This window comes from Cyclopterus lumpus, chromosome 17, assembly GCF_009769545.1.
Source record: "Cyclopterus lumpus isolate fCycLum1 chromosome 17, fCycLum1.pri, whole genome shotgun sequence".
Classification (NCBI taxonomy): Eukaryota; Metazoa; Chordata; class Actinopteri; order Perciformes; family Cyclopteridae; genus Cyclopterus; species Cyclopterus lumpus.
The window spans coordinates 19,035,411-19,063,220 of NC_046982.1; the positions used below are offsets into that span (position 1 = coordinate 19,035,411).

General features: G+C 43.2%; 1 protein-coding gene across 2 annotated transcripts; it reads right to left on the reverse strand.

Moving 5' to 3' along the window:
- Positions 1–133: 133 nt before the first annotated feature.
- larp4b (La ribonucleoprotein 4B) lies at positions 134–27,578 on the reverse strand. 2 transcript variants are annotated; one of them, XM_034555785.1, is made up of 17 exons: positions 27,074–27,578; positions 24,144–24,275; positions 14,710–14,863; positions 12,494–12,667; positions 11,025–11,103; positions 9,527–9,663; positions 8,954–9,057; positions 6,359–6,469; positions 5,955–6,008; positions 4,712–4,939; positions 4,149–4,255; positions 3,702–3,965; positions 3,200–3,224; positions 2,838–3,011; positions 2,304–2,491; positions 1,266–1,377; positions 134–861 (listed from the first exon to the last, which is right to left on the reverse strand). In XM_034555785.1, the coding sequence occupies exons 2-17, from the start codon at positions 24,222–24,224 to the stop codon at positions 538–540; spliced, it is 2,316 nt and encodes a 771-aa protein (XP_034411676.1). In that variant the 5' UTR covers positions 24,225–24,275; positions 27,074–27,578; the 3' UTR covers positions 134–537. The 2 variants fall into 2 exon arrangements, with proteins under 2 accessions (XP_034411676.1, XP_034411675.1); XM_034555784.1 differs by having other exon boundaries at positions 3,200–3,245.
- Between the last annotated feature and the right edge of the window lie 232 nt (positions 27,579–27,810).

Consider the following 27,810-nt stretch of genomic DNA (forward strand, 5'->3'; position numbering starts at 1 on the left):
TAAGCTACATAAAGTTTCACAACGGTGCCACTCAACATGCAAACAAACCCCTCACTATGAGAGCCAAACAAGGTGGAGTCTGTTGTACGCACGCTTTCCCATCATCCACTTGGGGGGGGGGGGGGGGGGGGGGGGGGGCTTCCAACAATGCCCCATTGACTAATCTAAAATCGCACAAGGCCATTCGAACAGAATTAATCAATTTCAGTGTCGTCTGTTCCAACTTGCAGGCCGACACAACTAAGCAATGCAACAAAAAAAAAAAAAAAGCGGAAAGAAAGGAGAAATCAAACAGAAAAAAGAAAAAGAAAATAAATAAGGATAAAAAGAATGCAACGGTGCTCTACATGCACAGCAAAGTGCTTTTTGTCTGCAAGCCCTGATTCAGAAAAGAAGGCGTCCTTTATTCTTGTTTGTGACGGGTGATTTGGGGATATAAGTATTGAGTAGCCCTGACTTATATTTCCTTTTTGTTGGATTTAAAACGCATCTGTGGAGCGTAGTGGGGGGCAGGAGGAGGGTTGGAGGAATTCGGCCCTACTGCGGGGACTTGGGCGGGGTGTGGTGGGGATCTTTGCTGGGGGTCTTCCCTGGGTGTGGGGGCGGGGAGGCCCACCGCCCAGCCGGCCTCCGAGCCTCCCTCGGCGGTCTGACGGCCGCGGAGCCGGGTTTGGAGGAGGCGGGGTATGTCTCTCTGGCCTTGGACTCTCCCGTTGGGGGGACGGCGTCGGGGCACTTCCTATCCTCGCCCGCGGAGGCAGCGCAGGCTGGCTTTGCGTCCTTCGGGGTCGGCGGTTGCTGTGACGTCGGGAAGTCCTTCACCCGCTGGCAGATCTCGGCGTAAGAGGGCTTCCTCAGCTCCTGGCAGCAAAACGACAGCAATTTTATTTTTAACAAACCCACATTTGATCAGACATAATTTTAACTTGCCGTGTCCTGTATTATCTTACAGGCCCTTTGGGGGTTCCTGATCACACCTACACACGTCTGCAGTCATCTTTCCATCATCACGTTTCATCAGTCCTTCCAGTTGTACAAGTAAATCTTTTCAGACTTACACTTGTATTCGTTTACCACACAAATGCACAACTTCTGTCCCTCCCCTACACCCCCCTTGATAATATAATCAAAATAAAAACGAGTCTCTGCTGAATTAATTCACCATCTTTTGTTCATGATGAGATTGATTTGTCTGAGTGGAGGTGAGAAAGGAGTGGGGGAAAATAAAAGAAGAAAAATAAGGTGAAGGAGGAATCAATACTGACTGTGGCAGCGCCGTTGACTTGCACTGATTTGCTTGCAGTGGACAGAGTGCCGGGGACTCGCTCCACAGACAGCTGCACCTCCTTCGGCTTCACCTCCGTCACCTTCACCTCCCTGAAACAAAAATGCAAAACAAGCCGGCAACGGCAAATAAGACTAAAAGTGGTGACAGGTTAACGTAACGTCTAAAGAGAGAAGAGGGATGTCATGATACAAGACATTTAGTAGTCGATACCAGTGTACTTGGTGTAACGGGCCACTGTCGGAACCCCTCTCGCTAACGTTAACTGTCACGGTGTAAAATAAAGTTCTCCTCCAATATTCAGTGAAACGTGTGATCAGGACATCATGGATTGTTTTGCTCGTCTCTGATCATGTGACATTGTAAACAACCAATCAGTGTTTAAACCAACAGGAGGAGCGGTAACAACATTGGCAGCACCGCTAACGGAGGTTCACTTCAGTTACATTATGGTGCGTTCAGGCACTGCTCGGTAAAAATGAGTACTGGCTGAAGGTAAATTATAATGTTCTCACGATGTGTTCACATGTAATCTAGTAAAATGTAGCGTTGGGGATAAACTCAAATACATCCAGATGTTTTCACATGAATATAAAATTGATATTAGAGATGAATTAGTGTTCACTTCCTAAAACTAACTCTAAGCAGCTCATTATATATATATATATATATATATATATAAAAAAAATAAACTACTAATGCCAAGATACTTTTATCAATAGAAATACAATCTTTTATTTCCTAATATTGCAAACAAACGCTATAAATGAATTAAAAAGGCATTAAGATGATGACAATTCATGTTTTAGTTCTTATTCTGATTAATAATCGGGAATCTGTGTTAATTCCTCTGGAAATAAGCTTGAAATCAAAGTTCTACGCAACTCAACAGCTTGACCCGTGAGCGGTTGGAGCTCTGCATGCGCATTAGTGTAGTATAATTAGTGAATAAGCGTTTTGTTTAGAAAAGCCGAAAGAAACCGAGCTACATTTCACATTCTGCCAGTGTGGTTCTTACGCTGCTGGGAGGGAGGGGGCGGGACTGTGCGGCGTGCCGGCGGCCAGGGTCAAGGTCGGGGCCGGGGCCGGCGTGGTGGTCGGCTTGGGCTGGAAGCTCGTGGGCATCGGGGAGGAGGAGGACCGAAGTGGCTCTTTGGGGCCCGCTGGAGAAAGCGCTCCTCCGGTACTGGAATCGGCACTTACAGTCTGCAAAGATATAAACGTGTATTAGTGTCATCGTCATCATGTTTATACCTTTATATCCAAGTAGCCCAGAATGGACACTAGTCGTTCACGGTTTTACGCTTTCTGGAGGTAGCGATGCGTTTCGAAAACCCGGTATTAAAAAGACACAATATAAAATTAGCTCCTTGTTGTATTAAAATCCTAAAGATTGGTTGCAACTTGCCACAAACCACCAGATGCGACTAAAACGTACACACTGTTCCTTTAAATAACAGGAATGCACGCGTATGCATTTACCCGGCCAGCATTTGCAATATAGGGAAAACACAAAGGGACAACCGAGCTCCGTTTCAGGGGCGGTCCTCACCCGTTCCTTGGCGTTTCCGACCACGACGCTGCTGGCCAGCCGGTTCTCGAACACGTCGTCGGTCGTCTTGAGCTGGCCGGCCGCTCCGGGCAAGGGGGGGAAGCTGGAGAGGCCCAGCTCGAAGCTCGGAGACGGGGGTTTGGGGGGAGGAGGAGGCGACTGAGGCGTCACTCTCTACGCGACGGCAACAAACACAGAGTCAGCGCAAAACTGATGCACAGTAAAACATTTAAAAATTGTTACATTGCAGGGTGTGTTTGAATCCTGCGTTCATTGTTTAGTCTCTCCGTGAAAAGAAAGGTGAACTCGTACCATAGCTATAGTGGAATGACGAGGAAGACGACAAAAAAAGAAGTACTTACTGTAAACTTTTCGTCCCTCTTTTTCCTAGAAGCAGAAACATTTTTCCTTTAAAAAAGAGAACACTTAAATTTACAAACATCCGTTCTATCTGAGACTACACTCTGCACAACGAGGAACTTTAGTGTTAACTTTTAATGCAGTTCTCCTCTTAACTTTAAATACCATGAAATAAAATGCAGATAAAAAAGGTCAGGATACATATTATCGGCATTATATTATTTTGTAGAAATAATTGCTTTGGTGAAACTAAAGCACAACATTTAGAAACTGCGTACTGATGTTTAGTGTCACAATCAGTGAGTCAACTGTCAAGAAATCTAGATTTTAAAGGCCCAACTGTTTTAAATTGTAGGAATTGATGCTCAGTGTGGTTTACAAAATGGCCGTTTATCTACCAGGTAAAAAATGTACGTCAATAATTAAACTTTTCTCACAAACGCAAATACCTGAATAATTAAAAACCAAACCCATGTTTAGTGGTACATAGGCGGATGACCCTACCTTCCTCGGCCGAGACCCAGGGAGTAGTCCGGGGTCGTGGGCTCGGTCACTCGCCCCGTGCCCACTGTGTCCCTGCGGGGGAAGGCCGCGGTGGAGGGTAACCGGGTTCTGGGCTGGCTGGTGGGGAGTCGCGTTGGCGGGCTGCTGCGAACCCCGTTGAGCCTCTCGCTGGGGAAGCTGGGAAAGAGGCCCGGGTTGTCCAGGAGCCCCGCGCTGCGGTCCACTGTGGAGATGGTCGGCCTCAGGTGGGGTTTACTGTGATTCCTGTGGGAAAACGGGAACACTTCAGTCAGTCATGTGTGGAGAAGTTGACTCTATTCAGGACTTTGGGTTTATATGAGATGATTTACTTCAATTCCCAACTTCACTGTAAAACGAAAGCAAAATATCAGGATTTGACTACGCTTGTTTTCATGCACTTTTGAAAGAGAAGCCGAAGATATTAACCTGTTCCTGGGCGAGTAGTGTCTGACGGTGAGGGGGGACGTCGCTGGTTTGAAACTGTGTGATGTGGTGAATCCATTGATGAACTGGTTGTTGTGAAATGGTGCAACCTGGAGAACATCAAGTTTAAAAAAAAGACGATATTTAGTTCACAAAAGGTTATGAGTTTTTGTAGTGAGAGAAAAGTGGAAAAGGGTAGGTTTTGTATGTAAAAAAAAAAAATAATAATTGATTGGAAATAAATAAAGATTATAGGCATTGACAAGACAGTTCATTTTCAACTTGAAAAGCTGGATGTGAAACTAAAAATAAGCAGTTAAAATAAATTGTAAATTTAATAACACAAACGCATTGCATCACGTCTCATCCACCTGCATTGTCGACTGAAATAACTCAAAACTATTGTGAAATGTAAATTCTCATAGAATAGAACAAAACAAAAAAAACAACAAAAAACACACACAGCCAACTAAATACCACTTCCTTGGCTTCAACGGATCCCAAATGACAAATCTTTCTGACAAACACTTGAAGTTCTCATTGTTTGTCGTCTCCCTGACTCGTACCAGCGTGGGGTCGATGAAGCTGTGTGTGGCCGACCAGGCCTGCGGCGTGATGAGGCTGTACAAGGGGAACTGCTGCTGGGGGCTGTAAACCGGCGGGATGTAGTAGGACGTGTAGCGCTGCTGCTGCTGCTGCTGTTGCTGCTGGGCGTACGGGTTCACCTCCACCGGCCGGTAACCGTTCTTTGGCATGAAAGTGTTGATAGCGATCGCCTTCGCCTTTATCCTCGCCTGGTAAAGAGTCAGAATAAAAGGGGGGGGGGGGGGGGGGGAGAGAGAGAGAATAAGCACCAGCATTGACGACGTACATTTATCCGCTTCTTCTGCACACTCGAGTGATAAAATAAAAAGTTGTTTTACGATTCGATTCACTCTGAGGGAAATTGTGGCGGAGCAGTTGCGGTACAAAGAAACAACACTATATGAGCAATAAAAGAAAAAAGGCACAAAAATCAAATGTACACAATGACGTAAACGTAAACATGTCGACGGTAAATGTCATAAACAGAAGTCAGCAGTTGTTGCTGGATGCCAATACATGTATCTTTAATTCTTTAAACGGTGTAAAATTAACTAATATATTCAGCAGTGATTTACATGTGAACTTAATGTATAACGTTCTTTTAAAAATATGGATGAAATTAAAGGAAATTGGATGCACGAAAACTAAAGTCCGCTGAAATTTGAGTGAAGAAAAATAACTTTTGCTCATGCAGGAGTAAAAGCGAGGAATTGTTTTATTTTATTTCGCACTAAAGCTCAAAATTCCACGTGTCTGCATTAGTCCCTTTGTTTATTTAGCCCCCTTATTAAATATGCATTTGTGCCATTAGTTTATAATGTTTTGTGGCGCGTTCATCAGTGAATGTGGCTGGAAAACAGAAGTTAGTTTTGTGTTCGATAACTGGAAAGAACCAACTGGCCGTATCAATGAGGGAGAAGAGGCAGCGAGGATCTTCATTCTGTGGCGTTTCCGTACATTAGTGGAGCTACTTAAATGTCTCCTCTGAATGAACGTCTTTAACTGAAGGTGCTGAAAACATCGTTGAGCGTTTCTTCCCGAAACCGATTATTTATGCACGAGGAAGGACGTCTTTGTACCGTTCTTAAACTAATGAAAATTCTACTTTTAAGACTTTGCGGAGGCACAAAAGACCCGTCTTCTAAACGAGGTTATGCGTGTCGTATTTTAAAATGTTCTGGGGTCAGTTTTTGTCGGTACACACAAACAATGATGGTATCTTACCTTGATAGGCTTCCCTTGGAAGGTCTTGACCTCCTCGCGGAGATACTGATATGCCTTCATCAAGAGAAAGTGTTAACCAGCAGGTTTTAAATGACACAAACTAAAATATGAATGCCAACTTGATTCATCTATATACCAGAGGAACAATAAAGTAGGATATTACTGACATTGCCGTCACTCAAAGGGAAAAAGGGAAAACTGGGACTTGATCACATAGGACCGCACATTAGGGCTAATGTAGGTCAAACTACAAATATTTTTTTATTATTATTATTAAGTGTTGGAATCTAATCTATTAATGTCACTCTCGCCCTCCTGTTCCAACAACACAGTTGAGAGACAAAAGGACAATAAATAAACAAATAACAGCAGAATAAATCCATCATCTGGTCCCTTTTTGTTACCTGCTGTGCGTCTGCTTCCGATTCAAAGGTGATGAACCAGTTGTCGTTGTAGGCAAATTCACAGTTGATGAACTTGGGTAAGTTGTCCCCTTTAAAAAGAGCCTCGACCTCCTGCAAATCAAAAACGTCATCAGCCTTCAGTTGTTTTCATTGTGACGCACCAAAACAACCCTTTCCAGAAAAAATAACAGCCGAGTCATGCAGGAAAATGTTAATCTATGAAGCTGACCTAAAACAGATGTGAACGGCCTTAAGAAAAGACAGTTTTCCTTTTGTGTGACAGCGGATTGATTCATTGTGCGTTGTTTTAAAACATTAAAAACTAGTTTAACATTTAAGAAATGGTTGAATTATGAGACACACAAAAAAAAAAAAAAAAAACATTTAAAAATGTTCCACATGTGCAGACTTGTTTGTTTGTTATGGTTCCGATTTATTTTGAGACGTATGTAAATCGATTGCCACATCCAATTGGGCTAAAATGTCTGTAAACAGAAAACAACAACAACTGACAAACTAGAACACAACATGCTCAGAAAGGTAAACACCAGAATGTAGTTATGTTGTCGGCCGCGTATCTCCAGGAACCAATTTGTCAATTATAATGTCCGAGTCCAGCCGTAAATGATTTAGTCGGCTCTGAATACCTTATGTGGCTGCTGTTGATGGACAATAAATTAGTAAAATAACAACATTTACAATAATAAAAACAGGTTTGGGAGTTGCCAAACTCGATGGAATAAAAATGCAGATAATTTGCAGAAATAAAACGGTCCATCTGCAGCTCCACTAATGTTATTCTCAAATCGGCAACGATGAGATAATAAAACATTTACAACATGGTGCAACGACATTCGCGGTCTTATTGGAGAAACCGCAGCGCTGTAAACGTAACGCTGCGACGGCAAACCCCTTTAAGCGCAGACTTTTCTGCCGTGCCGAGGCAGATAAGTCCCACGATTCCATGCGGTTTCTGGAGATAATCTACTGCTCGACCACAGAAAGCAGGAAAAGGGCTTCAGGAGGAACATTTAAACCATCTGAAATCAAGAAACCCATAATGCATCAGTGGAAAAAAAGGACGGCGGTGTCCATATTAAAATCCTTGTTTTTTTGCAAATTTTTGCAAATCTATTAAAAATAAAGAACGAAAACATAACATTTACATAAGTATTCACAGCCTTTGCCATGACACTCAAAATGTAGCTCAGGCGCATCCTGTTTCCACTGATCATCCTTGAGATGTTTCTACATGAAGTCCAAGGAATTATCTGTAGACCTCCGAGACAGAATTGTATTGAGGTACAGATCTGGCGAAGGGTACAGAAAAATTTCTGCAGCATTGAAAGTCCCAATGAGCACAGTGGCCTCCATCATCTGGAAATGGAAGAAGTTTGGAACCACCAGGACTCTTCCTAGAGTTGGACGCCCAGACTGAGTGAGCGATCGGGGGAGAAGGGCCTTAGTCAGGGAGGTGACCAGGAACCCGATGGTCACTCTGACAGAGCTCCAGTGTTGTTCTATGAAGAGAGGAGAACCTTCCAGAAGGACAACCATCTCTGCAGCACTCCACAAATCAGGCCTGTTTGGTAGAGTGGCCAGACGGAAGCCACTCCTCAGTAAAAAGCACACGACAGCTCGCCTGGAGTTTGCAAAAAGGCACCTAAAGGACTCTCAAACCATGAGAAACAACATTCTCTGGTCTGATGAAACAAAGATTGAACTCTTTGGCCTGAATGCCAAGCGTCATGTCTGGAGGAAACTGGACCTCAGACTGGGGCGACGGTTCATCTTCCAACAGAACAACGACCCCGAAGCACACAGCCAAGATAACAAAGGAGTGGCTTCGGGACAACTCTGTGAATGTCCTCGAGTGGCCCAGCCAGAGCCCTGACTTGAACCCCATTGAACATCTCTGGAGAGATCTGAAAATGGCTGTGCACCGACGCTCCCCATCCAACCTGATGGAACTTGAGAGGTTCTGCAAAGAAGAATGGGAGAAACTGCCCAGAAATAAGTATGCCGAGCTTGTGGATTCATACCCAAGAAGACTTGAGGCTGTAATTGCTGCCAAAGGTGCTTCAACAAAGTATTGAGCAAAGGCTGCGAATACTTATGTACATGTTATGTTTTCGTTCTTTATTTTTAAAAACAGTTTTCACTTTGTCGTTATGGGTTGTTGTGTGTAGAATGTTGAGGAAAATAATGAATTGAATACATTTTGGAATAAGGCTGTAACATAACAAAATGTGGAAAAAGTGAAGCGCTGTGAATACTTTCCGGATGCACTGTATGAATGCAAGATGGGCTTCTCCCTCGACCCCGGACCACCGCGCCCTTCGTGGTTTATGCAACCGATTATTTTACACAGCTGGTGTTCTGCGTCACCAGGTTCTGATTTTAACTGTACACTTTTACACGAAAAGGAAAAGGTTATCTTCTGAATTCTTCAAAGTCTGGATGCTGTTGACAATGTTGGGATTCTGGGACCAAAACCAGTAGAATTTGATTAAGTCGGCAGGCGAAATAAACGGCCAGCAGCTGTTGATCATACGGGGTAAAAAAATACACACACACACACACACACACACTCACCTCTATGGGCGTGCTCTCGGGAACCTCTCTGAGGATCACGATGCAGCGGTTCTGATTGGGCCGCACCTTCTCCCCCTTCTCATCCACTTGGACCAACGGCAGAGCTGCAGGTGAGGAAATGAGGCGTCCACAGATTTAGGTTTGAATTTAAAAAAGACACAAGCTACAGTTTGTTTAAATAATAGCATCCAGTTTCAGCCATAACAACAACAACAACAACAACAAAAGAGTGCAGCTTTAAGCCAGACAGGATTGACGGAGTAAATTAAGTGTGTGTATAAATAAGACACAAGCAGGTGAGACCGCTGAATGCACTTTCACAGCCTCTCCGGGGAAATCAACCCCCGACCACATGCTGATAAAAACTCTGTGTACCTGGTAAGTTTGTCTTGACTTATGATGCGACATCTTTTAAAATCAATCACTGCTGAATTCATGCTTTGGTAGGTCTCACCGCAAGATGACAAGCAAACTACTTTTAACACGCATGTTTTCTGAATGGAGTTTGGGCTAGGCTAACGTCATTAAAAAGTACCGGAAATAAATTTTTAACGATGATTTCTTTCGACTCACATCGTAAAATGTCCACGATCATCTCCACGTCAGTGCTGAGCTTCTTGACGTGGTCCAGGTTGGCCACCGTCACAATTGGCACATACTGGTCGCTGTCCATCTGGGAGATGAGGTACATGTCACTGGCCAGGTTCTCCCTGAGAGGAGGAGAGGAGGCACACAGGTGGTTAGCTTGTTGATTAAATTGTCATCACATTAGAGCCGTCACATTAAACTACTCATCAGGCCCAAAGGGAACATGTGTGGGCTCTCAGATGCTTCGTGCTAACAGCCGCTTCCCACTCGGCTTCTTTTCCTTCATGCAGCCGAGGCGTGGAGTGATTTCCCACAAAGGAAATGTTATGTAGGTGTTTATGGTTTCACTTTCTCTTCCAGTATTTCGTAAACACAACTCTTGCCGTTGACCCGTCCTCGGTCTGCTCATGTTTATTGGTAGTTTTGTCGATTTCTTTTTTTGTAGTTTTGGAGAAGCTAACGGACGAGTAAACTATATTTGACGCTGTGTTTAAAGTCGGTAGAGCAAAAGAGAACTCCAGCAGCTAAACCACTAAATACAGAAGCATTTGACCGTATGAAATAAAGCTTTCATTTAGACCGCGCCCACATAGACACAGACAGACAAAGACACAGAAAGACAAAGACACAGACAGACAAAGACACAGAAAGAGAGACAGAAGCTTAATCAGCATCAAAAACAATTGTCCCACTCAACACGGACAACAGAAAACATCTAGAACGTATTATAAATTATAAAAATCTATGTCTCTTGTTAGCGCTTTACCTTCTGCCGCTGTAAATCTGTAAATGTCCACGCTGCGGGACTAATACAAGGATTATCTTATCTTAAATGCATTTATGTTCACGTTAGTTCAGTCGCAGGCTTCTCTCGTTAATCTGTCACCTAACTTCCAACGTTAAATTCAGTCCTCGTAACAGATTGTTTCCATCTGATCAGCCATGATCACGATCAGAAGATACGTTTCATAATTCACAATCGCAACAGTGTTCAGCTGCAGCTTGTTCTCCTGGGAAACACTTGCTTTGAACCGGAATTTACGTATTTCTGTAATCAATGGCGTTGATGAGTCGCCCTAAAAACATATATTTCCCCACGGACCTTTATACATTTTAATAATACAAAACTATGAATACATTTAGACTTAAAAAAGGTGTCACCTGTTGCTCTGACTTCTTAAAAGAATAAACAGATTTAAGCCAAACGCCGAAAAGCCCAGATGGGACACCTTATGGTATAAATTATACTAATAATAACTATTATACCGTATATTCGTTATTATGGAAGACAAACTTTCTGAAAAGAGTCAAAATGAGGGGGAAAAAAACAAACAGTCGGCAGACATTAAACCTCTCTCTGATGTGTTTCCTTAAAGAGGAGGTCAGAGACGAGTTTTAGGGTTCAGCGGGTTAAAGGAATCCCTGAACCTTTTGAGGGTGTCTTAAAGTGCTCATTGATATAAAATAATCAACGTAAACTCACCGGGAAAGACAGAACTCCAAAGTCTTCTTCAGGTGCTCCCTCAGACCCTCCTGGGGACTCTCTTGCTGGGGATCGCTGCCTGTTGACACACAAAAGGGGAAATATTTTTGGTTAAATTAAAAGAGACGCTTAACCAATCCTTGACCCTGGGATTATTTAAACCTGTTAAATATAAATGAAATGAACTTAAAAGCAGGATGTGGGTAAGGGATAGCAGAGAAGCAGAATATCTCAAGGACAAATAAAGAAAAAAAGAATTGTGTGCATGTTTGCGTGTTTTTCAACAAAACGTAATTTCCCAGTTTACCGCACAGTTACTCATCAAGGTAACGTTGACCGAGAACAACGGGGAGGATAACCTGGACCTGCACTTGAATATTGTTTTGTAACATTTCTCTTTCAAACAGCATCTTCGGAGTCTTTTAGTCAACATCCTCTCGGATCGAACCAGAAGTTGTCCTCCTCTGCCATGACGGCCACCCCAAAGCTCTTATTTATGAGTGAGGAATATAGCATTGCTTACGTTGTAAAAGCAGAAGCAGAAATTGCATGGAGAATTGTTTGTGTCTAATTTGAGTCAGATACCGATTTAAGCAGGGAAGTGACGTGCAGGGTCACAGGGTAGGAATATACAATGGGCCTCTGTATTGAGAATGAGTACATCAAAAGATAATAGTTGATTTTGTTTGTGAGGAATATGATAACTCTTCAGAGAACTGGAACTGTTTTCTGACGAGTTGTGTGTTCATGTCCTATGGACATGGCGTCCTGTATAAGAATGCCTGTGACTATTACGATGTTGGAAATCTTGTCTTGGGTGTCTGTCGCATACTTTCCCTTGAAAGAAATAAACCGGACAAGGACAACTTTTGATTCAGGAGACTTAATTCTTCATTCCCGATTGTCTTGAGTAAATCTTCCATCATACACACCAGAGTGAAGACAGATCTCGCATTAAACTTGAGCATTCAAAAAGACACCAGTGATCATATTCTGGGTCATTAAATAATTATTTCACAGTCAGAATATCTATAAATACCGGCGGAAGTAACGCATAAATAATAGAGCCGCGTTCTGCCAGTAGAAATGGTTCTCGTGCCTCGAAGCTGGACACGGAGGCACAGCATAAATACAGAGTGCAGGTTGTTAGTAACACACACACACACACACACACACACACACACACACACACACTCACTCACTCACTCCTCTGGCAGAGATAACCGTGTATTTTTGTTAGAGTTGGTACAGTTTGTGCAGTCGTAAATGTGCGCAGACCCCAACTCATCGCTCCATGTGACGGTAAACACCTCTCCTTCCAAAGTTTAGGAAAAAGATGCAAGTGAATGGAACATCAGAGACCCGGGATGTTTCCCCCTCAGCCTTGTAGACGCGTGGATAACCAACAGCTGATCTGCGACCAGCCCACATTCCGGCTCTGACAAACAACCAATCACTAACCAGCCCACCTGTGCGCCCTGGTTGCCCCGGCTCGGGGTACTCCGTGTAGGCCGGCTCGGCGCACTCCAGGGTGACGGAGGCCACGGGGGCCGGCTCGGCCAGCATCACTGGCGCCGGTGGAGGCTCATCTGGTTCGGCTAGTATGGGCTCCTTGAAAGCCTTGTCCTCGCTGGCTTCATAGCCTGAGACGATAAACAAAAAGGGGGAGGCATGATGATTATTTAAAGTTGTCATGAAACGAAATTTAAACTAAAAGTGTCTCGCATATGAAACCCGTCTCCAAATGAGCAAAAATATACTTTATGCTTAAAAAAAAAAAAAGGACCAATCACTCGCTCCTTTTTTTAAATTGGTATTCAAATAATGTGACCCTCTCCAATAGCCGGGGGTCTTATTCAGCATGCACAAATAAAGGTTGGAAGACAATTGAGTTTTTGTTTACTGTAACAGCTCAAATTATAAATTCAGAGTCACCAATTTCATCAGAACAAAACCACGTCTTAATCTCTAATTTGTTGCTTTGAGTTAATTTAATTTTTAAGGATTATATTCTTTATTTACTAATAGTTTTTTTCTCAATTTTACTTTACTATATTTCTGTCCAAAGAAAATTAGGAATTAAATCCTTCAAGCAGCTTGAGGGCATTAAATGTGAAACATTTTGAGAAGGAAGTGTTGAGTTTTAGCGACTGTAGTTTGTTTTTCTTAGAGAGGGGGAAACCAGGAGCAACAGGTTGTACTAATAATTTAATTCAATCAAGAAAAAAAAAGTTTAGTTTGCAGGAACAGCAAATGAGGAGACGTCTCGAAGAAACACGGCGCTTCTAAAAAAACAGGGAAATTAGAAATAAAGATCCGTCTTCGATATGAAACCCGTTTCAAATTGAGGTCGCTTCTGCATCTGAGGTGAATAAAGAAAAAAACCGCTTTGAGGATGTGACGAGGAAGTGCACTTCCCACCAACCACACCAGGTTTTTGCAGGTAGAGAACCTGCGATCACTTTCTCTGTAACTTAATTTAAACCTCCAGCCGTCACTTCAGCTTTACTAAATTACCAACTTTTTACCAACACCTTTTTGCTGCCGATCATTGATGATCCATATAAACATACACACATCCCTTTGTTGTTTGATTTAAGCACCTGGTCTACAAGGATCCAGACAATCTTGAACGCATCATAACGTAACTGAAGTGAATTGGTTCTCCGTTAGCGGCGCTGCTAACGTTACTAGCTCTCCTCCTTTTGGTCTAGACACTGATTGGTTGTTTACAAAGTCACATGATCAGAGATCAGAGACTAGAAACACATAAATGGCGTCCTGATCGCATATTTGACTGAATATTGATCGTCTGTCAAATATAATTTCACACCATGGCGATTAACATTAAACTGATGGATCTTTATTTGCCAGATTGAACTCCATCTGCAGGTTCCGTGACGGTGAATTCACAATACGTGAACGGCCAGACCATATTGAGCCTCCGGTCTTATGCAATGAAATATCCATAAATGTCCTCGAAAGACGTCCAAGATGACGGGGAGTCAAACGTGGACTAATCAATCATCTCTGTTTCGCCACCATATCCTTGTTGCCTCTGCGTTGGCTGCGCTCGTCCGGCGGGGCACATTAAAGTGAGTGATTACGGCTACTTGTGTGTGGCTGTGGCAGGAATATTCATAGCTCATTTTAAATTGAGTATGAATGATTTAAGAGGCGTCTCGGCATGAAAAGCGACAGGAAGCGAAACACGGGCAGTTGTGAGTCGAGCTGTTATTTCAACAAGCCAGCATTACTGGTTCCAACATGTCGGCAGTCGAGAAATAAACGGGCTTTCATTGCTTCATTCAACTGCACCAAAACACAGTAGTCTGTTTTCTTTCTTCTTTTTTTCCCCCAGTAATTCAACTACAAGTTAGCATTGCTATACATGCTTTATAAGCTGCAACATTTCAAATCATGTCATCGGCTAGACTTTAACCCCACCTGACCCCTTAGTTGTCATTACAACGATGTAATATATCTGATACTTTGACAGCTGTGTATCCAGAACTTGCTGTTCAACCTGTTGCTTTGTTATATTTCATCAATGCGTTTTTTTAAATTTTTTTTTTACTTTTACTTAATACTCATGTGTATTATTGCAGATGGAGTGCATTTAACATTCTTTTTTCCCCCCCACAAATGAAACTATGTACATTTGCATCCCAAATGACCTTCTGACCTTCTGGGCCGGGGTCGGCTGAACTATTGCAGCCCTCCTTCCATGGCTGCAGTGCAGCAGTTGTGGCGTCAGCACTCCCGCTGGGGTCCAGGCTAAACATGTGGTTGGCCCATGCTTTCGCATTGGGGTTGAGGTCCGAAACCTTGGCGGATTCCTGGGGAAAGAAAACAGGAGTTTGGTCAGGGATGTCTGCGCATGGATAGCTGGAAAAAGAATGATAAATATTTACACAGGTAGAAAAAGAAATGTAATGTGTTCCCTTTTAGTTATTTTAAGTTTAACGTCAAACAGGGAACGTTGAAGGATCCATGACGGTTAACATATAGTTACGAGACAGGGCTCGCCCAGAGATATGCCCATAGGCTGTAGGTGGAACCGGCATAAAGCCATAACCCAACCTCCACAATACTGAGGAGGTTTAAAACTGATATCTCATATGTATTGACTACTTTATTGCCTTCGCTCTGACTTTTATCAAGCATGACAAGTTTGGGGCAGATTCGAGGAAGTCCAGTGGAGCCAGTAGGTGGCGCTGTGACAATGTGACCATATACATGTATCATGCGTTTCTACGTGAAGTCTAGACCACGTCATGTAAATTTCATGTTAAAATAGAGTTAAAATAGTCATGGCGATATCCTCAGGCCGTGACTTTTATCAAGCATGACAAGTTTCGAGCAAGTCCAGTTGAGCCAGTAGGTGGCGCTGTGACAATGTGAACATATACACGCATCATCTGTCTTCGCGTGAAGTGTAGACCACGTCATGTAAATTAAATGTAAAAAAGTGATACAAGAAAGTAGCCCTGGCTTGGATGTGATCCTGGGTCAAAGGGAACGCCTATCAAGGTGAGCTAAAGTCTCAAATGTATTAAATACTGTTTACTAGCCTAAATAGAATAAAAAATGTTAGTACGTGTTTCTATGAAAAATTCAAATGTTTCTGTATTCAGGTATGGACTGGCATCATGCATGATTATTTTTGGAAGGATTGGATGAGTTAAAGCAACATTCTATAACATAACAAAAATGTGTGTTTATTGGGGCCCACGCCACGTCAAAGTTTTTCAGTGAAAACTCACCATTTTGATAACTATTCTGCAAGTTTTGAGTGATTAGTCCCAATAGTGTTGAAGTTATGCGCATTGAAAAACAAGACACGCCCCTAAGAGGTTCATTGGTCCATATCTCCTTAACACAATGATATATCAAAAAGCTTTTGATACATGTAGGTGATATAGCTTCAATCATGATCGACAGAAAGTTTGGTATGAATCGGACCCAGTGTGTATGAGAAGTGCCCAATTATGTGTTTTTCACAGAATTCAAAATGGCGGAAAATCTAAGTAGGCGGAGCTTAGGGGTCTGAGAGGCTTTTTTTGTAGAGCAGGTGGAGAGTGACGTGTGCAAAAATTCTAGTCAATCGGACATTCTGGGTGAGGGGCGTCGCCGGTCCAACTTCGAGATGGCGCTAGAGACCTTAATAAGAATTTACCTTCTTTGTATGATCCCAAGACAGTGTTTTTAAAATCAGTGAACTACTTGTGATGGTTCAATAATTCAGAGGTCCACGACCACAGAGTAGAAACTAAGCTTCAATCATCTGCCAACAAAGACTTCTTGACACTTCGCACAGCGGCGACACTGATGCGAGGTCGACGGGGACCAGACCCTCAAGAGGCCTGCCGCCGGCTGGACGTACTCACGGGATCAAAGCAGCGGCACGTCTCACAGGCTAACAGGCTGTAACCCAGAGCCAGCGTTTCATTAAAGTCCTGAGGCGTAGCGGGCGAGGCGCGTCCCGACGGTGGCGATAAAAGGATCCACAGCATCCTATCCATGATTAACACACGCAAACAAAACTCCTACGATCTGTCCACGGGGCGGGCGGAGGGAGATTCCCCCCAGCAACGCTGTGCGTCGCCACCATCTAAGTCATTCCTGTCAAATGACAGTGCATTGCCACGCGCTGTCTGGCACCCCACCCCCCTCCCTGAGCTGCCGGGCTGATTCAACAAATCTGATGACAGCACCTGAGGCTCTGCTGCCCTGCTGACGTCGCAGAAGCTGACTTGCCGTCTTTGCTCCTGTTGAGCAGCCGTGTCTGCTTTTTTTTGTTTAGTTAGTGATTCTTTGGCAAAAAAAATGACAAAAATACACACACACACACAAGCTAAATCAATCCCTCCCACCCAGACAGTGCATGGCTCAAATTAAATTGGCCCTCTTGAGACTTGGGTTTTAATAGATTATTCTGCTAACCAGCAGAGTTGCCGAGGCACAAACAAGATTGCTTCTTGGAATTAGCCACAGAAACAAACAAAAAAACGACGAGAGATTAAAAAGGAAAAAGATTTAAGGAGATAACACCGACTTGGTTACAAGACGAGAAGCAAAAATACATTGTTCCTGGGTCATGCGTCTCAAACGCTGCGCTACAAGACAACTCAGGATGCGTCCAGCCAGAAAGACTAATGAAAAACTCCCACTCCCGTCAGAGCTGGCTGCCATAGAAACGGTCGCTGACATGACCGGATGTGTACGTTCTGGGCAAAAGCTTGACCTTTCAACCGTTTTTTTTAATTTAATGTTCCCTTCAAAAGAGGAAGGAAAAGGTTATCTGCTTTCCCTGATTGAAGGCGTATTTTTGGGGGAGGAGATGCGATTCATCAGGAAACCGCGGAGGGAGACGAGTTCTGGTTAGTGTCGTCGGAGGGCAGCCGGTGTCGCGCTGGCTTCGCTGATGGAGGCGAGCAGACAGAAAGACAGACATGCAAGAGTCCTTCAGGGGAGGAAAAACACAAAGCATCCGTCTGTCTGCAAACCCGAGGCTCATCTTTCACTCATGACAGCAACAAGAGCTGAAGGGGCCAGCGGGCCAGATACGAGTGATGAGCAATCAACGGCATCACAACCACACCACTCCACCCGCAGCACCAGTTTCCTGCACCGTTAAGACTAAGACAACACAAGTGGCTTCAGGTGATAAAAGTATTACCGGATCGGCACAAGACAGCATTCGAACCGACACAAACTCTCCCGGAAAACCAAGTTATCAACCCACGTCACATGTAGATAAAAAAAGACAGGCGTGTATAAATATTGATTTATTGTGACAAATGCTTTCCAAAAACTAGTCTGCTTTTCTGATTAATTTAAATGAGATTTGAAGGACGTCATCTTTCTCCAAAGCTTGCCAGACAGCCATCTGCATCCATGAAGAACAGAAACGGGTGATAAGCATGTGTAAGAACAACCTCACCTAAAGTGGCATTTGTCAGATCAGGTTCATGTGTATCGTTGTAACACACAAGTACCCAAAACAGCAGCTACATTTGAAGTAGGGTGTGCAAGACAATGAATTAGCCACAACCTGCTCTTGCAAATGTTTCACAACTAAAGCCTTTGTTAGGAAACAAACAGAAAACGTTAAATTATAACATCATCGTGATGTGTTTTAATGTCATTTTGTAGATTTAGTGTTGGAGAGAAACTTGAACAAACAATAGTTTATATAATAGAGATCTAAGCAGCTTGATAATACATCACTCAAATGAAAGAGTTGCCACAACCGGACTGACGACGAGTTTAACTGAAGTGCGGTTTACAATGATCAGCAAGGTAATCTTGTCTTGGAGCTTCAAGGAGATTTTGTACGTTAATAAAACTATAGGAATAATTCAAATCCCCGTTGAGATAATAAATTGTTTAATAGGCCAATATTTCCATTTCGGACAAGCACGTTTGGCTATCGGGCAAAAAAAGAAGAGGACTGCCACCCTGGAACGTGGCCATCACGCCACATTTACGAGACATTCAAAAGACATACAAAAGAACACCGATAGACACGCCAAGAAGAAGAAAAGAAACAAGCCCGAGGCACCAAGCTGGACTTTCTGACACTGCAGATCTTTCACATCATCTGTGCCATAAATGGTTAAAACCAATGAGCCATGTGAAGTTGTTAAATACCGGTCTGACGTAACATTAGCAGCTGCAAGGAGGGGGGGGGGGGGGGGTTAATTAAGTTTCTCCAGCATTTGGATTCTGCTCTTTGCATTTCCAAAACAAAGCAATTCTTACACTTTAAACCGTTAAAGAGCAACGTTCCCAGACGAGAAGCCAATCCCAGTTGGAGTCCTGCTTCCTGAGTGGATTTTGTCCGAAACCGATTTGATGCAACACACAAGGCTTAATGGGTTTGATTTCAGCTCCGTTTCTAACACATATGTACACAGCATTTGGTGTGTGTGTGTGTGTGTGTGTGTGTGTGTGTGAGAGAATAAGGAAAACACTCGTGGAATTAGTACCAGTTTAGCTCCGACTTTGATTTGGGTATAAACTGGATCCGATTACTTTTCGTTTGTTAAATGATACCGTTTAATATTTAGAAGCAATACAATTCATATTTAATACATTTTATGACATTTAATTGTGTTCTGCAGTCACACAAAAATAGGAGTGGAGTCTTATGCTGCGTTCACAAAAGCTTTACTCGCCCAACTATTTGTGGTTTATCCGCTTCATTTGCGCTGGAGGGGGCGTGGTTTATCTCTGTGGAAACAGTTATCATTTCCGCCATCCTCCATGGAGGAAATGACCACTATTTCTGCTTTATACTTGTTGTGGGATTCCCAGAAGCGTCAGAACATCAAACGCCCTCTTGTTTGGGTACATAACATCACCCGTGGGCGCACGCGGCTCGGTGAATTTCAGCAACTACTTCTGGATGACTGCCGCTTTCCAGCACTACGAGGAGGAGGAGCAGCAGCCAGTTTGATTCACCAACAGCACGGCGTCAGTGAAAAATTCGCACCGCTTTTGGTGTGAACGGAGCATTAGCGACAGGCTGTTTTATCTTATTTGAGGGACATTTTAATTTGACTTCCCGCTGGTTAAAAAAAAACGTTTTACAGTTTTCATACACTGCACAATTGGGAAGTCGTATGAGGTACTTCTCCATAGTCGGTGTACTACTACAGTAGTCACAAAATAAACACAGAAAAACTGACCGATCGAAGCAGCGGTGGATTAGCGACTCAATGTGTTCTGTGAGGTAAAAGGTCTGGTGACTGAAGAGAGCATGGATGGTCTAAAATATGTTTTGCTGGTGGTACTCCCTTCTGTTTCTCTAAACTCCATTTTACTATTGACAATACACAGACTATGGCGAAGTACCTCATACAACCACACTTAAAAACATCCAAAATATCTCTTTACGTGTACCGACAGGGCGTCACGTGACAATACTATTGAGGGGCCCTTATTGACCCTCCCCTCCCCCCAATATTTTTCATTTATTTATTATTTTTATTGATTGTTAATCGTTTCCTTGGATTTATCTGCAATGGAGGCTTGAATTGTGTGAGAGGTTAATGCTTGGTTACAATGAGTAAAGCTCATGCATGCACTTGAGTCAGCTCAGGGGTCCTTCGGATAGAAAGCGAGGGAAAACGTTTTGCTCGGCTCATTCAGTAGTTAACTAAACCAGCCTGCAGCATGTATTCCTGTGCTTTCAGTAAAACCGTTCTTAAACCCATGCACGCCTTTGTGTCCAAGTGTGCACTATACGCAAATATAATGTGTGTTTATAAAGATAATCTGGACTGAACTACAATTCTGACTTATTAAAAAAAAAAAAAAGGAAAACTTGTTTTCATGCCTCAGACTTTTCTCAGGAGCCTTGACATCCTTTAACTGTGTATTTAAACCTGGAATCAGTGTTTTGGTTCTCTGAAAACTTTCCGCACCACCAATCCCGGCTTGTAATGACACCCACACAGCCCGAAGCAGTCGCCCACTGGAGTTTATGCTGCCAATCTTCTTTCCGATCTGGCCCATATGTAAATAAAGCAGGGTCTTTCCATTTCCTTACTTATAACTTTTTCTTCGCCTCGAGGCCATACGCTTTAATTCTTTCCCATTCCCTCAGTTCCACATTATGTCCTATTTGGAGAGTTGATTGAAAGCCACCAGGGAAACAAGACACATCCCTGCATAGTTTCCCTCAATTCAGTTTCCCCAAATCTCAACTTTACTCCTCAAGCCGCAAGATGGTGTCAGATACACTGCTTCAGTCTAACCTTTTCTTGTGGTAGAGAGATCCACCAAATCCAAACCGTTTCTGGCTCGACTACATTCAACATGGCGGCCGAGTCAGCAAAACGGTACATTAAAGTATGTTTTTGGAAACATTCGAGGTCGCGAAATAGACCATGCATGAAATTAATATTGGTATGCTTTTGATCAGCGACACCTGGTTTGACAGTTTGGTCTGAGTTTGGTCAGAAATCTAAAAAGGTTAAGTTGCTGGTCGGAGGAGACAATTTCAGAATTTACGGTATTTGGCTGGAGGCCGGCCACACCCCGCCTTGGTGACCACTTTTAGCCCAGACGGTCTTTGTGTGTCGCATGTGCTCCCATCAATCAAAAAACAGCAGAGCCGTGCAGCTCCCTGGCAGACGCATAACATGTAAAGCTTATAAAAAGCACACAAGGTGGTCAGGGAGGAAATAAAACGCACACGCCTCAGCAGCAACAGCGATTCCTCAAAGATGTTTTAATTCAACTTTTTTACTCCCTGAATGTCCAGGTCACGTGCTGAAACCAACAGCGCTGCGGGGAAGACGTCTTTTGGTCGACCAACAGGAAGTTACACTGGTTCTTGTGATACTTTCACCGTTTGTTTACAAATAAACCACTTTTATGACTTCACATCGCCACTAAGCTGAAGGTGGACTAGTGATGAGTGTTTTTTTAAAGACATGTAAAAGCTTCTAAATTTACTGACATATTTTATTTAAAATGTGAAATCTCTTTAAACAGACCTTTTTAAAAAAGGCATCAAACCAAAAACCCACATATACTTCCAGATGAGGGAACAGGAAGTTGAAAAAATGCCGACTCATTTCTGAGTTTGAGGACAAACTCCTGCAGCACTCAGGATTCAGTGGATGGACACATTTCATTTCCTGTGAATTTTTCACAATAAAAGTCCACTGTTAGTTGTACTGCTTACTCTTCTTCCATACAGTATTATACTTGTGTTTAAACTGAAGAATAGCTGCTAACCCAGCGCTGATCACATTTTCCTATATTATCTTCACAATAAAATCCCCTCGTTATTTTGTCATCTGACCGCTTTTATTTTGAAGCAGCAAAAAAGATAATGATCTGGAAACGTATGGATCGGATACATTTTGCGGTCAAAGGTGGGGCTGGGAGAGAAAAAAAAAACAAAACACAAATGCTGACTCATTTTCCGGGTTTTAGGAAGTGCTCTGTCAAAAATAACATTTGATGGTTCGAGCTTCACAAATGTGAGGACTTTTTTCCCTGACAAGGCCTCAGTTAACACGATGGCGCGCGCGTGTGTGTGTGTGTGTGTGTGTGTGTGTGTGTGTGTGTGTGTGTAGTAGACAAAAGCATTGTCGAGTCGTCACACCCCACGACGGCACTATGTTTCCAGTCCTGGTTTCCACACTCTGACAGGAACATAATGTCACGCCTGTGATCAATAGGGCCACTACAGGCTCGTGAAAAGCGAGTAACGGGTCAGGGTTATTCAGTTACAACCAGTTCTTTCTCTGCTTCGTGTTTCTTTACAAAACACTTCTCTATTATACGTAATCAGCGTGGGAAATCAAAGTGAAGAACGAGCTGCGGCTGGTGTGATGCCACATTTATGAACGAGACAGTTTTGGGAAAAGGTCACCGACGACAACTTGTTTTTAGTTAAAAAACTAAAGCCACATAAATATCTAATATACACTTTGGATGGTTGTCGTGCTAGTGGTGAAGGAACTGAAGCCGTCTGATGTTGCACCGGTTTCCCACCGGCTGAATGCGACAGATGTTTAACATGCAAGACAAATTTTTGACGTTTCATTGCCAAAATGATCACACCCAGTATGAACAGAGAGATGGATTGGACAATAATAAAAAGGTTAATGCAAGAGGGCAAACACCAAGCCCCTGATATAAACTTTAAGAGGCAGAGGATAGTGCAGGGCGACCACCGCTCCACCCGCTTTAATCTTTGCTACGCTGGAAACCTCAACGAGTCATAACCGCTATGAGCAATATCCGCACTTAGATCTAGACAGTGTTTCACTCTAAAATGCAGAGGATGAAATGCAATAAAAGCTTAATGCTTACAGGGTTCAACACACTGACTATAAGAAGTGGGCGTCACCAGTTGGTTTGTGGACCGCCATAGCTTCGAGTTTGCCATCTTGAGAGTACGGCCGTCGCCATGTTTTTTTTTGCAACCAATGAACAAAAGTTTATTTATCTGGACTGAGGAGAAGTGACGTGGAAATGCTTTAGAGACCTGTCATTTACCTTGTAGCCCCGCCCTTAAGCATACTCTGCTTTATCGTCTAAATGGACCATAATTAACCAAATAAACATCATGCTTACTGATGCTTACAATGGTTACTGAGGTAATAAAATCGAGAGAGAAGTAGGATCATTTTCTCATAGACTTCTTGAGAACTAAAGGAGTCGCCCCCTCATGGAAGGTAGAGAGAATGCAGGTTTAAGACACTCCCGCATCGGCTTCAACATAATTACATCCATTTAGTTTAATTTATTAGAGGCCGCCATGCTGTCGGCTCTTGTTATGGTTTCTCAGAATGTTGTAGTACTTGATCCCAAACTGTAAAAAACAGTTTAGGAGTTTCGCCCACATCCTTCAACACCAACCAACGGCACTCCCGTTTCCAGGATCATTTTTAAATGCTCACTTGCACTTCGCACGCACGCCAATTTCTTGCGCATGCCCGATCTGTACTGAGCATGTGCAATTCTAAAAACCTACATGCATCACCACTTGCCCAATATATTACAACAAGTCAACAAATACTAAAAATCTGTAACTCCACTGCGTGTCTGTCTACAAGCTCAAACAACACCGGGGAAATTTGTTGTTAAAAAAAAACACACACATACGAATCATTAAACTGATCCGACAATCATCTGTACAGCAGATTGCTGCAATAAAAACACACATTGATCCAACGGCGCATATCATCACATTGAGCTCTGACGCAAGTCCGGTAACGAAATACAAAGCGTTGATGACTTGACTAATATGTAGGAACATCAAGGAAGTCGCCTCGAATCATTCAGAAAACATGTGCGCAAGAACCTGGATGAACAAATACTTATTTAATTAGTTTTTGGGAGTTTTCAACGTGACTTTATACCATATTGTACTGCTGCTTGATAGCATACAGGGGAGGGCGATATCATGTATACCGTGAGATTATACACATATACAGTTAATTTACAGAAAAAGAAAGTGTTCTACTTAGTTGTCTGTGGTTAGAAAATGTTAAATAAATGTGCACTGCCAACTATTGTTATATTTAGACAACTAAAAAAAACTCAAAAATACCAAAATGCAGAAAACTTTTAGGAGGGTAAACTCACCAAATGAGAGTTCTCCTTTGCCTCTTGTACTTGCTGCACCTGTGGTTCAGCTACAACTTTCGTGTCCTGGTCAGAAGTCATGAGCCGTCTGCTTCTTGGCTCCTCAGGGAGAAGTCTGTGTCACCAAGTAAGCTGCAGGGGGGGGCAGAAGGGGGACAAACAAGTTAAGATTCAAGAATGGATGACGATCACAGAACTGTGGCATAATCTGTGCTATTATTCAATTGTTACTTAATAAAAAAAGCCTGTCGAGGACGGGTGTACTTTGACTATAAAACTGGGACAAAGTGCGAATTGATTTCAATGCCAATTTTGTGTGCAAACTAATGTATATTACAGTGAATTAAATACGAATAAAAAACACATTACAAATTTAGAGCTATAACAAAACAACAAAAATCATATTCATTTAACTCGGATGTGCAAAAGCCTTGTCACGTCTCTAAAAGTCCAAGCTGACTCACAAACAATTTATTTTAAAAAGTACTGGGCAGCATTCAATTGTCTGAATTGATGTTTAAAGTCAACTTTAGGTGCATCTCAGCAGCTGTTACCGAAACACAGAAATAATACTTTAAAAAAGCTGCACATTTTTCAGGGCAGACATGTCCAGAAGAATTAAATGTTGAGACGAATGATGCGATATGCGTAAATAATAAAGAATAACTTGAAGGGTCGACATCTCCACCCCAATTCATCTAGAGGGACATAACAGATTTAACCAACTTTAAAACCTAGAAAACAAACAAACAACCGTAAAGTTTAAATTTAGAACTTTACATGGTTGTCTTTTTTTAATAGTAATAATGACTAATTTAGATATTAAACTAGATGAATTTTAAGAAGTCCACAATATATAGTATAGGGCGGCAACTGACTATTAGAGGTACTTTCTGTCCAATGATGTTAGTAAACAAAGTATTTTAGCTTTGATTTTCAGAAACATGGAAGGAGAATTTATGAAACTTTTCTGACAATTTACACACCAAATATTAATTCTGTGAAGTAGTAAAAAATAAAAAAGTTGCAGCTGTCGTGAGGAAGAGCCTGCAACAATCGGCTTTACAGGTTTAAGAAAAGCAGATTAATTGGATATTCAAATTTGACTGAATTGAATTAACTTTCCGTTAATCAGCAGTTTAATTGCTTCAACACAACGGACCATCGCTTAGGTTTGTGTTCTCGTCAGTCACATTTAACTGCATTCCCTCCTTTTTTGTCAACCTAATTGCACCTTGTTATGGCTGCAGTTTCAGTACCAGCAGTCTTGGTTAATCACCACCACCACCACATCCAACCTCAACGATACACGTTCACGTAGAAAAAGAGGAGGACCCCCACCCCCGTCACTGGAAACCCCTTCTTTTCTGTCCCGTTTGTAAAGCGGTGATAATCCGCCACAACAATCGGGTGCCTGTCTCTGACTCGAGGCACTCGCTGCGTTTGCATACAAAGCAGAAAAAGAATGGCATTGCTGTAAAGCTGGTGACCTTTGATCCATATAACCCATTCCCATACATGAATGGGGCTAAACACCTCTCTGCATCAATACTAGGCGGCCATCAAAACAACTGTTGTGTGACAGGCTTTGCTCAACAGTTGCCTTAAAACCTGCCGACTGAAATGTGCATTTAACTTTAAGAACCCCGAGCTGAAGTGACTTGTTAAATAAATACGTTGCTGTGGGAATTCCAAAGAACGACAAGTAGGTTTGATCCAGGAATTCGGTTGTGTCATTCAAAAACCTACTTGAGCATTTGTTGCGTTTTAGGGTACGAGCTGCGTAAATTCATCGGGTTAGTGTCCATTTGTTTAACTTCATGAAGGATTATATCGAAATCTCAAAAAGCACATCAACAATCTTTAAACTAGCTTGTTTCTCCTCTAACCCCGACAGTTAAGAGATAGGCGACTTAATTGGAATGCACAGATGTGTTTTAAACTGTGCCAGTCCAAACCACATCATCATACACCTCCTCGCAGCACAAAAGGTGTAGAAGTTGCGGGGCCACGAGTGACCAGGTGTTGGTATTTACGTAATATGGGGCAAAGGGTGATCACGAGCTGAGCGTTTGCCAATGCAGTTTGACCCGATACATCCCATAAAAAGCGACTCCAGATGAGTGAATCATAAAGTCTAGACCAGGGCTGAACCAAAACAAGCCCTGCTCCTTCCTCTTCCTCCTCCTTGTTTCTACCCTACAGGAGCACAAGATGGTGATTTATAACCCAAATCAACCCCAAAATCAGCCTGTCATGCATTCAAGCATGTGTGTGTATATATATATATATATATATTTTTTCAATATATATTATATTTATATATTATTATATGCCACTGGTGGAGGATGGTAACCAGGCATTTTGCATGTCCCCTGTAGGGGGAGAGGAGATGGGGGTGGGGGGGCGTGTTGAACCAGTGTTTATCTCCACCCAAAACAAAAGGCCACCGCGCGCGCTCTGGGGTGCGTTTTTTGTTTTGCAACTTCACCTCCTCGCGGACGAACACGCTGCATTTTCTCCTCCTGCAGACGCAATGCAGAAGTATTTAGCAGCCCGAGAGGGACTGCAGTTTGCACACGCACGCACGTGCCCTGGCCAAGGCTAGGGGGGGGGGGGGGGGGGCACGCGCACGGTGGCGACACTCCTTCCTTCGTCACGGGAGCAGCAGGGTGCAGGGGCGCGCGTTTTCCTAGCCCGTGAACGCACCTTGGACGTTGTTCACTCCGGGTAGAAAAGTAGTGAGCGGCATCCAATGAAAAGATGGCGACAACACCCCCCACCACCCCACACAAACACACACACCATCGTTGACAAGCTAACGCACCCCAACTCTTTACAAACACGTGCCTGGACCGCGTGTTTTGTCGCTTCAACGTCCCCCTTTTGCCGGCACAATAAGTTTAAAAAAAGAACAGCGTATCACTCACCTGTCGCCTCTCGCTGCACGGCGACGCAAAGACTCAGGCGGCAGATGGCAGACTTGAGGCCTTGAATGCTGCGCAGGGTGTTAGCTAGTTAGCTAGCTAGCAAGGAGGCAACCGGCTCTCCGCTCTCACCCCCTCGCCGCGGGATAGTCTTCGGTTTCCGAAGTGGGGTTTGCGGGGACAAAAAAGCAGAAGACGAAGAAGAAGAAAAGAAGCTGTCTTTGCGAAAAGACGGGGCTCGTGCTCCGACCAACAGTACCGCGAGCTAGTTAGCGCGTGAGCTAGCTAGTCTTGTCTTGTCAACTTTTGTGGCGGTTGGGGCTCTTCGATAAAAAAATCTTGCGCCTGGAATTATTTCACGCGACGCGAGTTCCTTCGGCGGTTAACGGCAGGTTCCACGGGAGGAGGAGGGTGTGGGGGGGGGTAGACAGCCCCCAAAAAAAACCTTTAACCGAGGAATAAACGTTGCTCGTCTCAAAGCTTCCGATCGATCGAACACTCGGTACAGCTAAAGATGAGCGAGGAGGGCGGGGGGGCGCTGTTTCCTTTCCCTTTCGTGTGCAGCACAAAGATCGTCTATGTGCTGTTGATGGAGCACGCCAAAAGAAAAGGGGGTGGGTGGGGGCAGTCATCCCATCAACAGTGCCCTTCATGATGCATTAAAAAGACTGTAGTTTATTTAAAATATATACTATACAACTTTGTGAAGAATACAAATTGTGCTCTGATCAGATGTTTTG

Coding starts and splice junctions, on each gene's coding strand:
- larp4b (XM_034555784.1), bottom strand. CDS start 24,224: ATGACTTCTGACCAGGACACGAAAGTTGTAGCTGAACCACAGGTGCAG. Junction 14,864..24,143: donor CAAAGGAGAACTCTCATTTG/GTGAGTTTACCC, acceptor TTCTTTCCCCAG/GAATCCGCCAAGGTTTCGGA. Junction 3,246..3,701: donor CTGGGTCTCGGCCGAGGAAG/GTAGGGTCATCC, acceptor TCTTTTTTAAAG/GAAAAATGTTTCTGCTTCTA.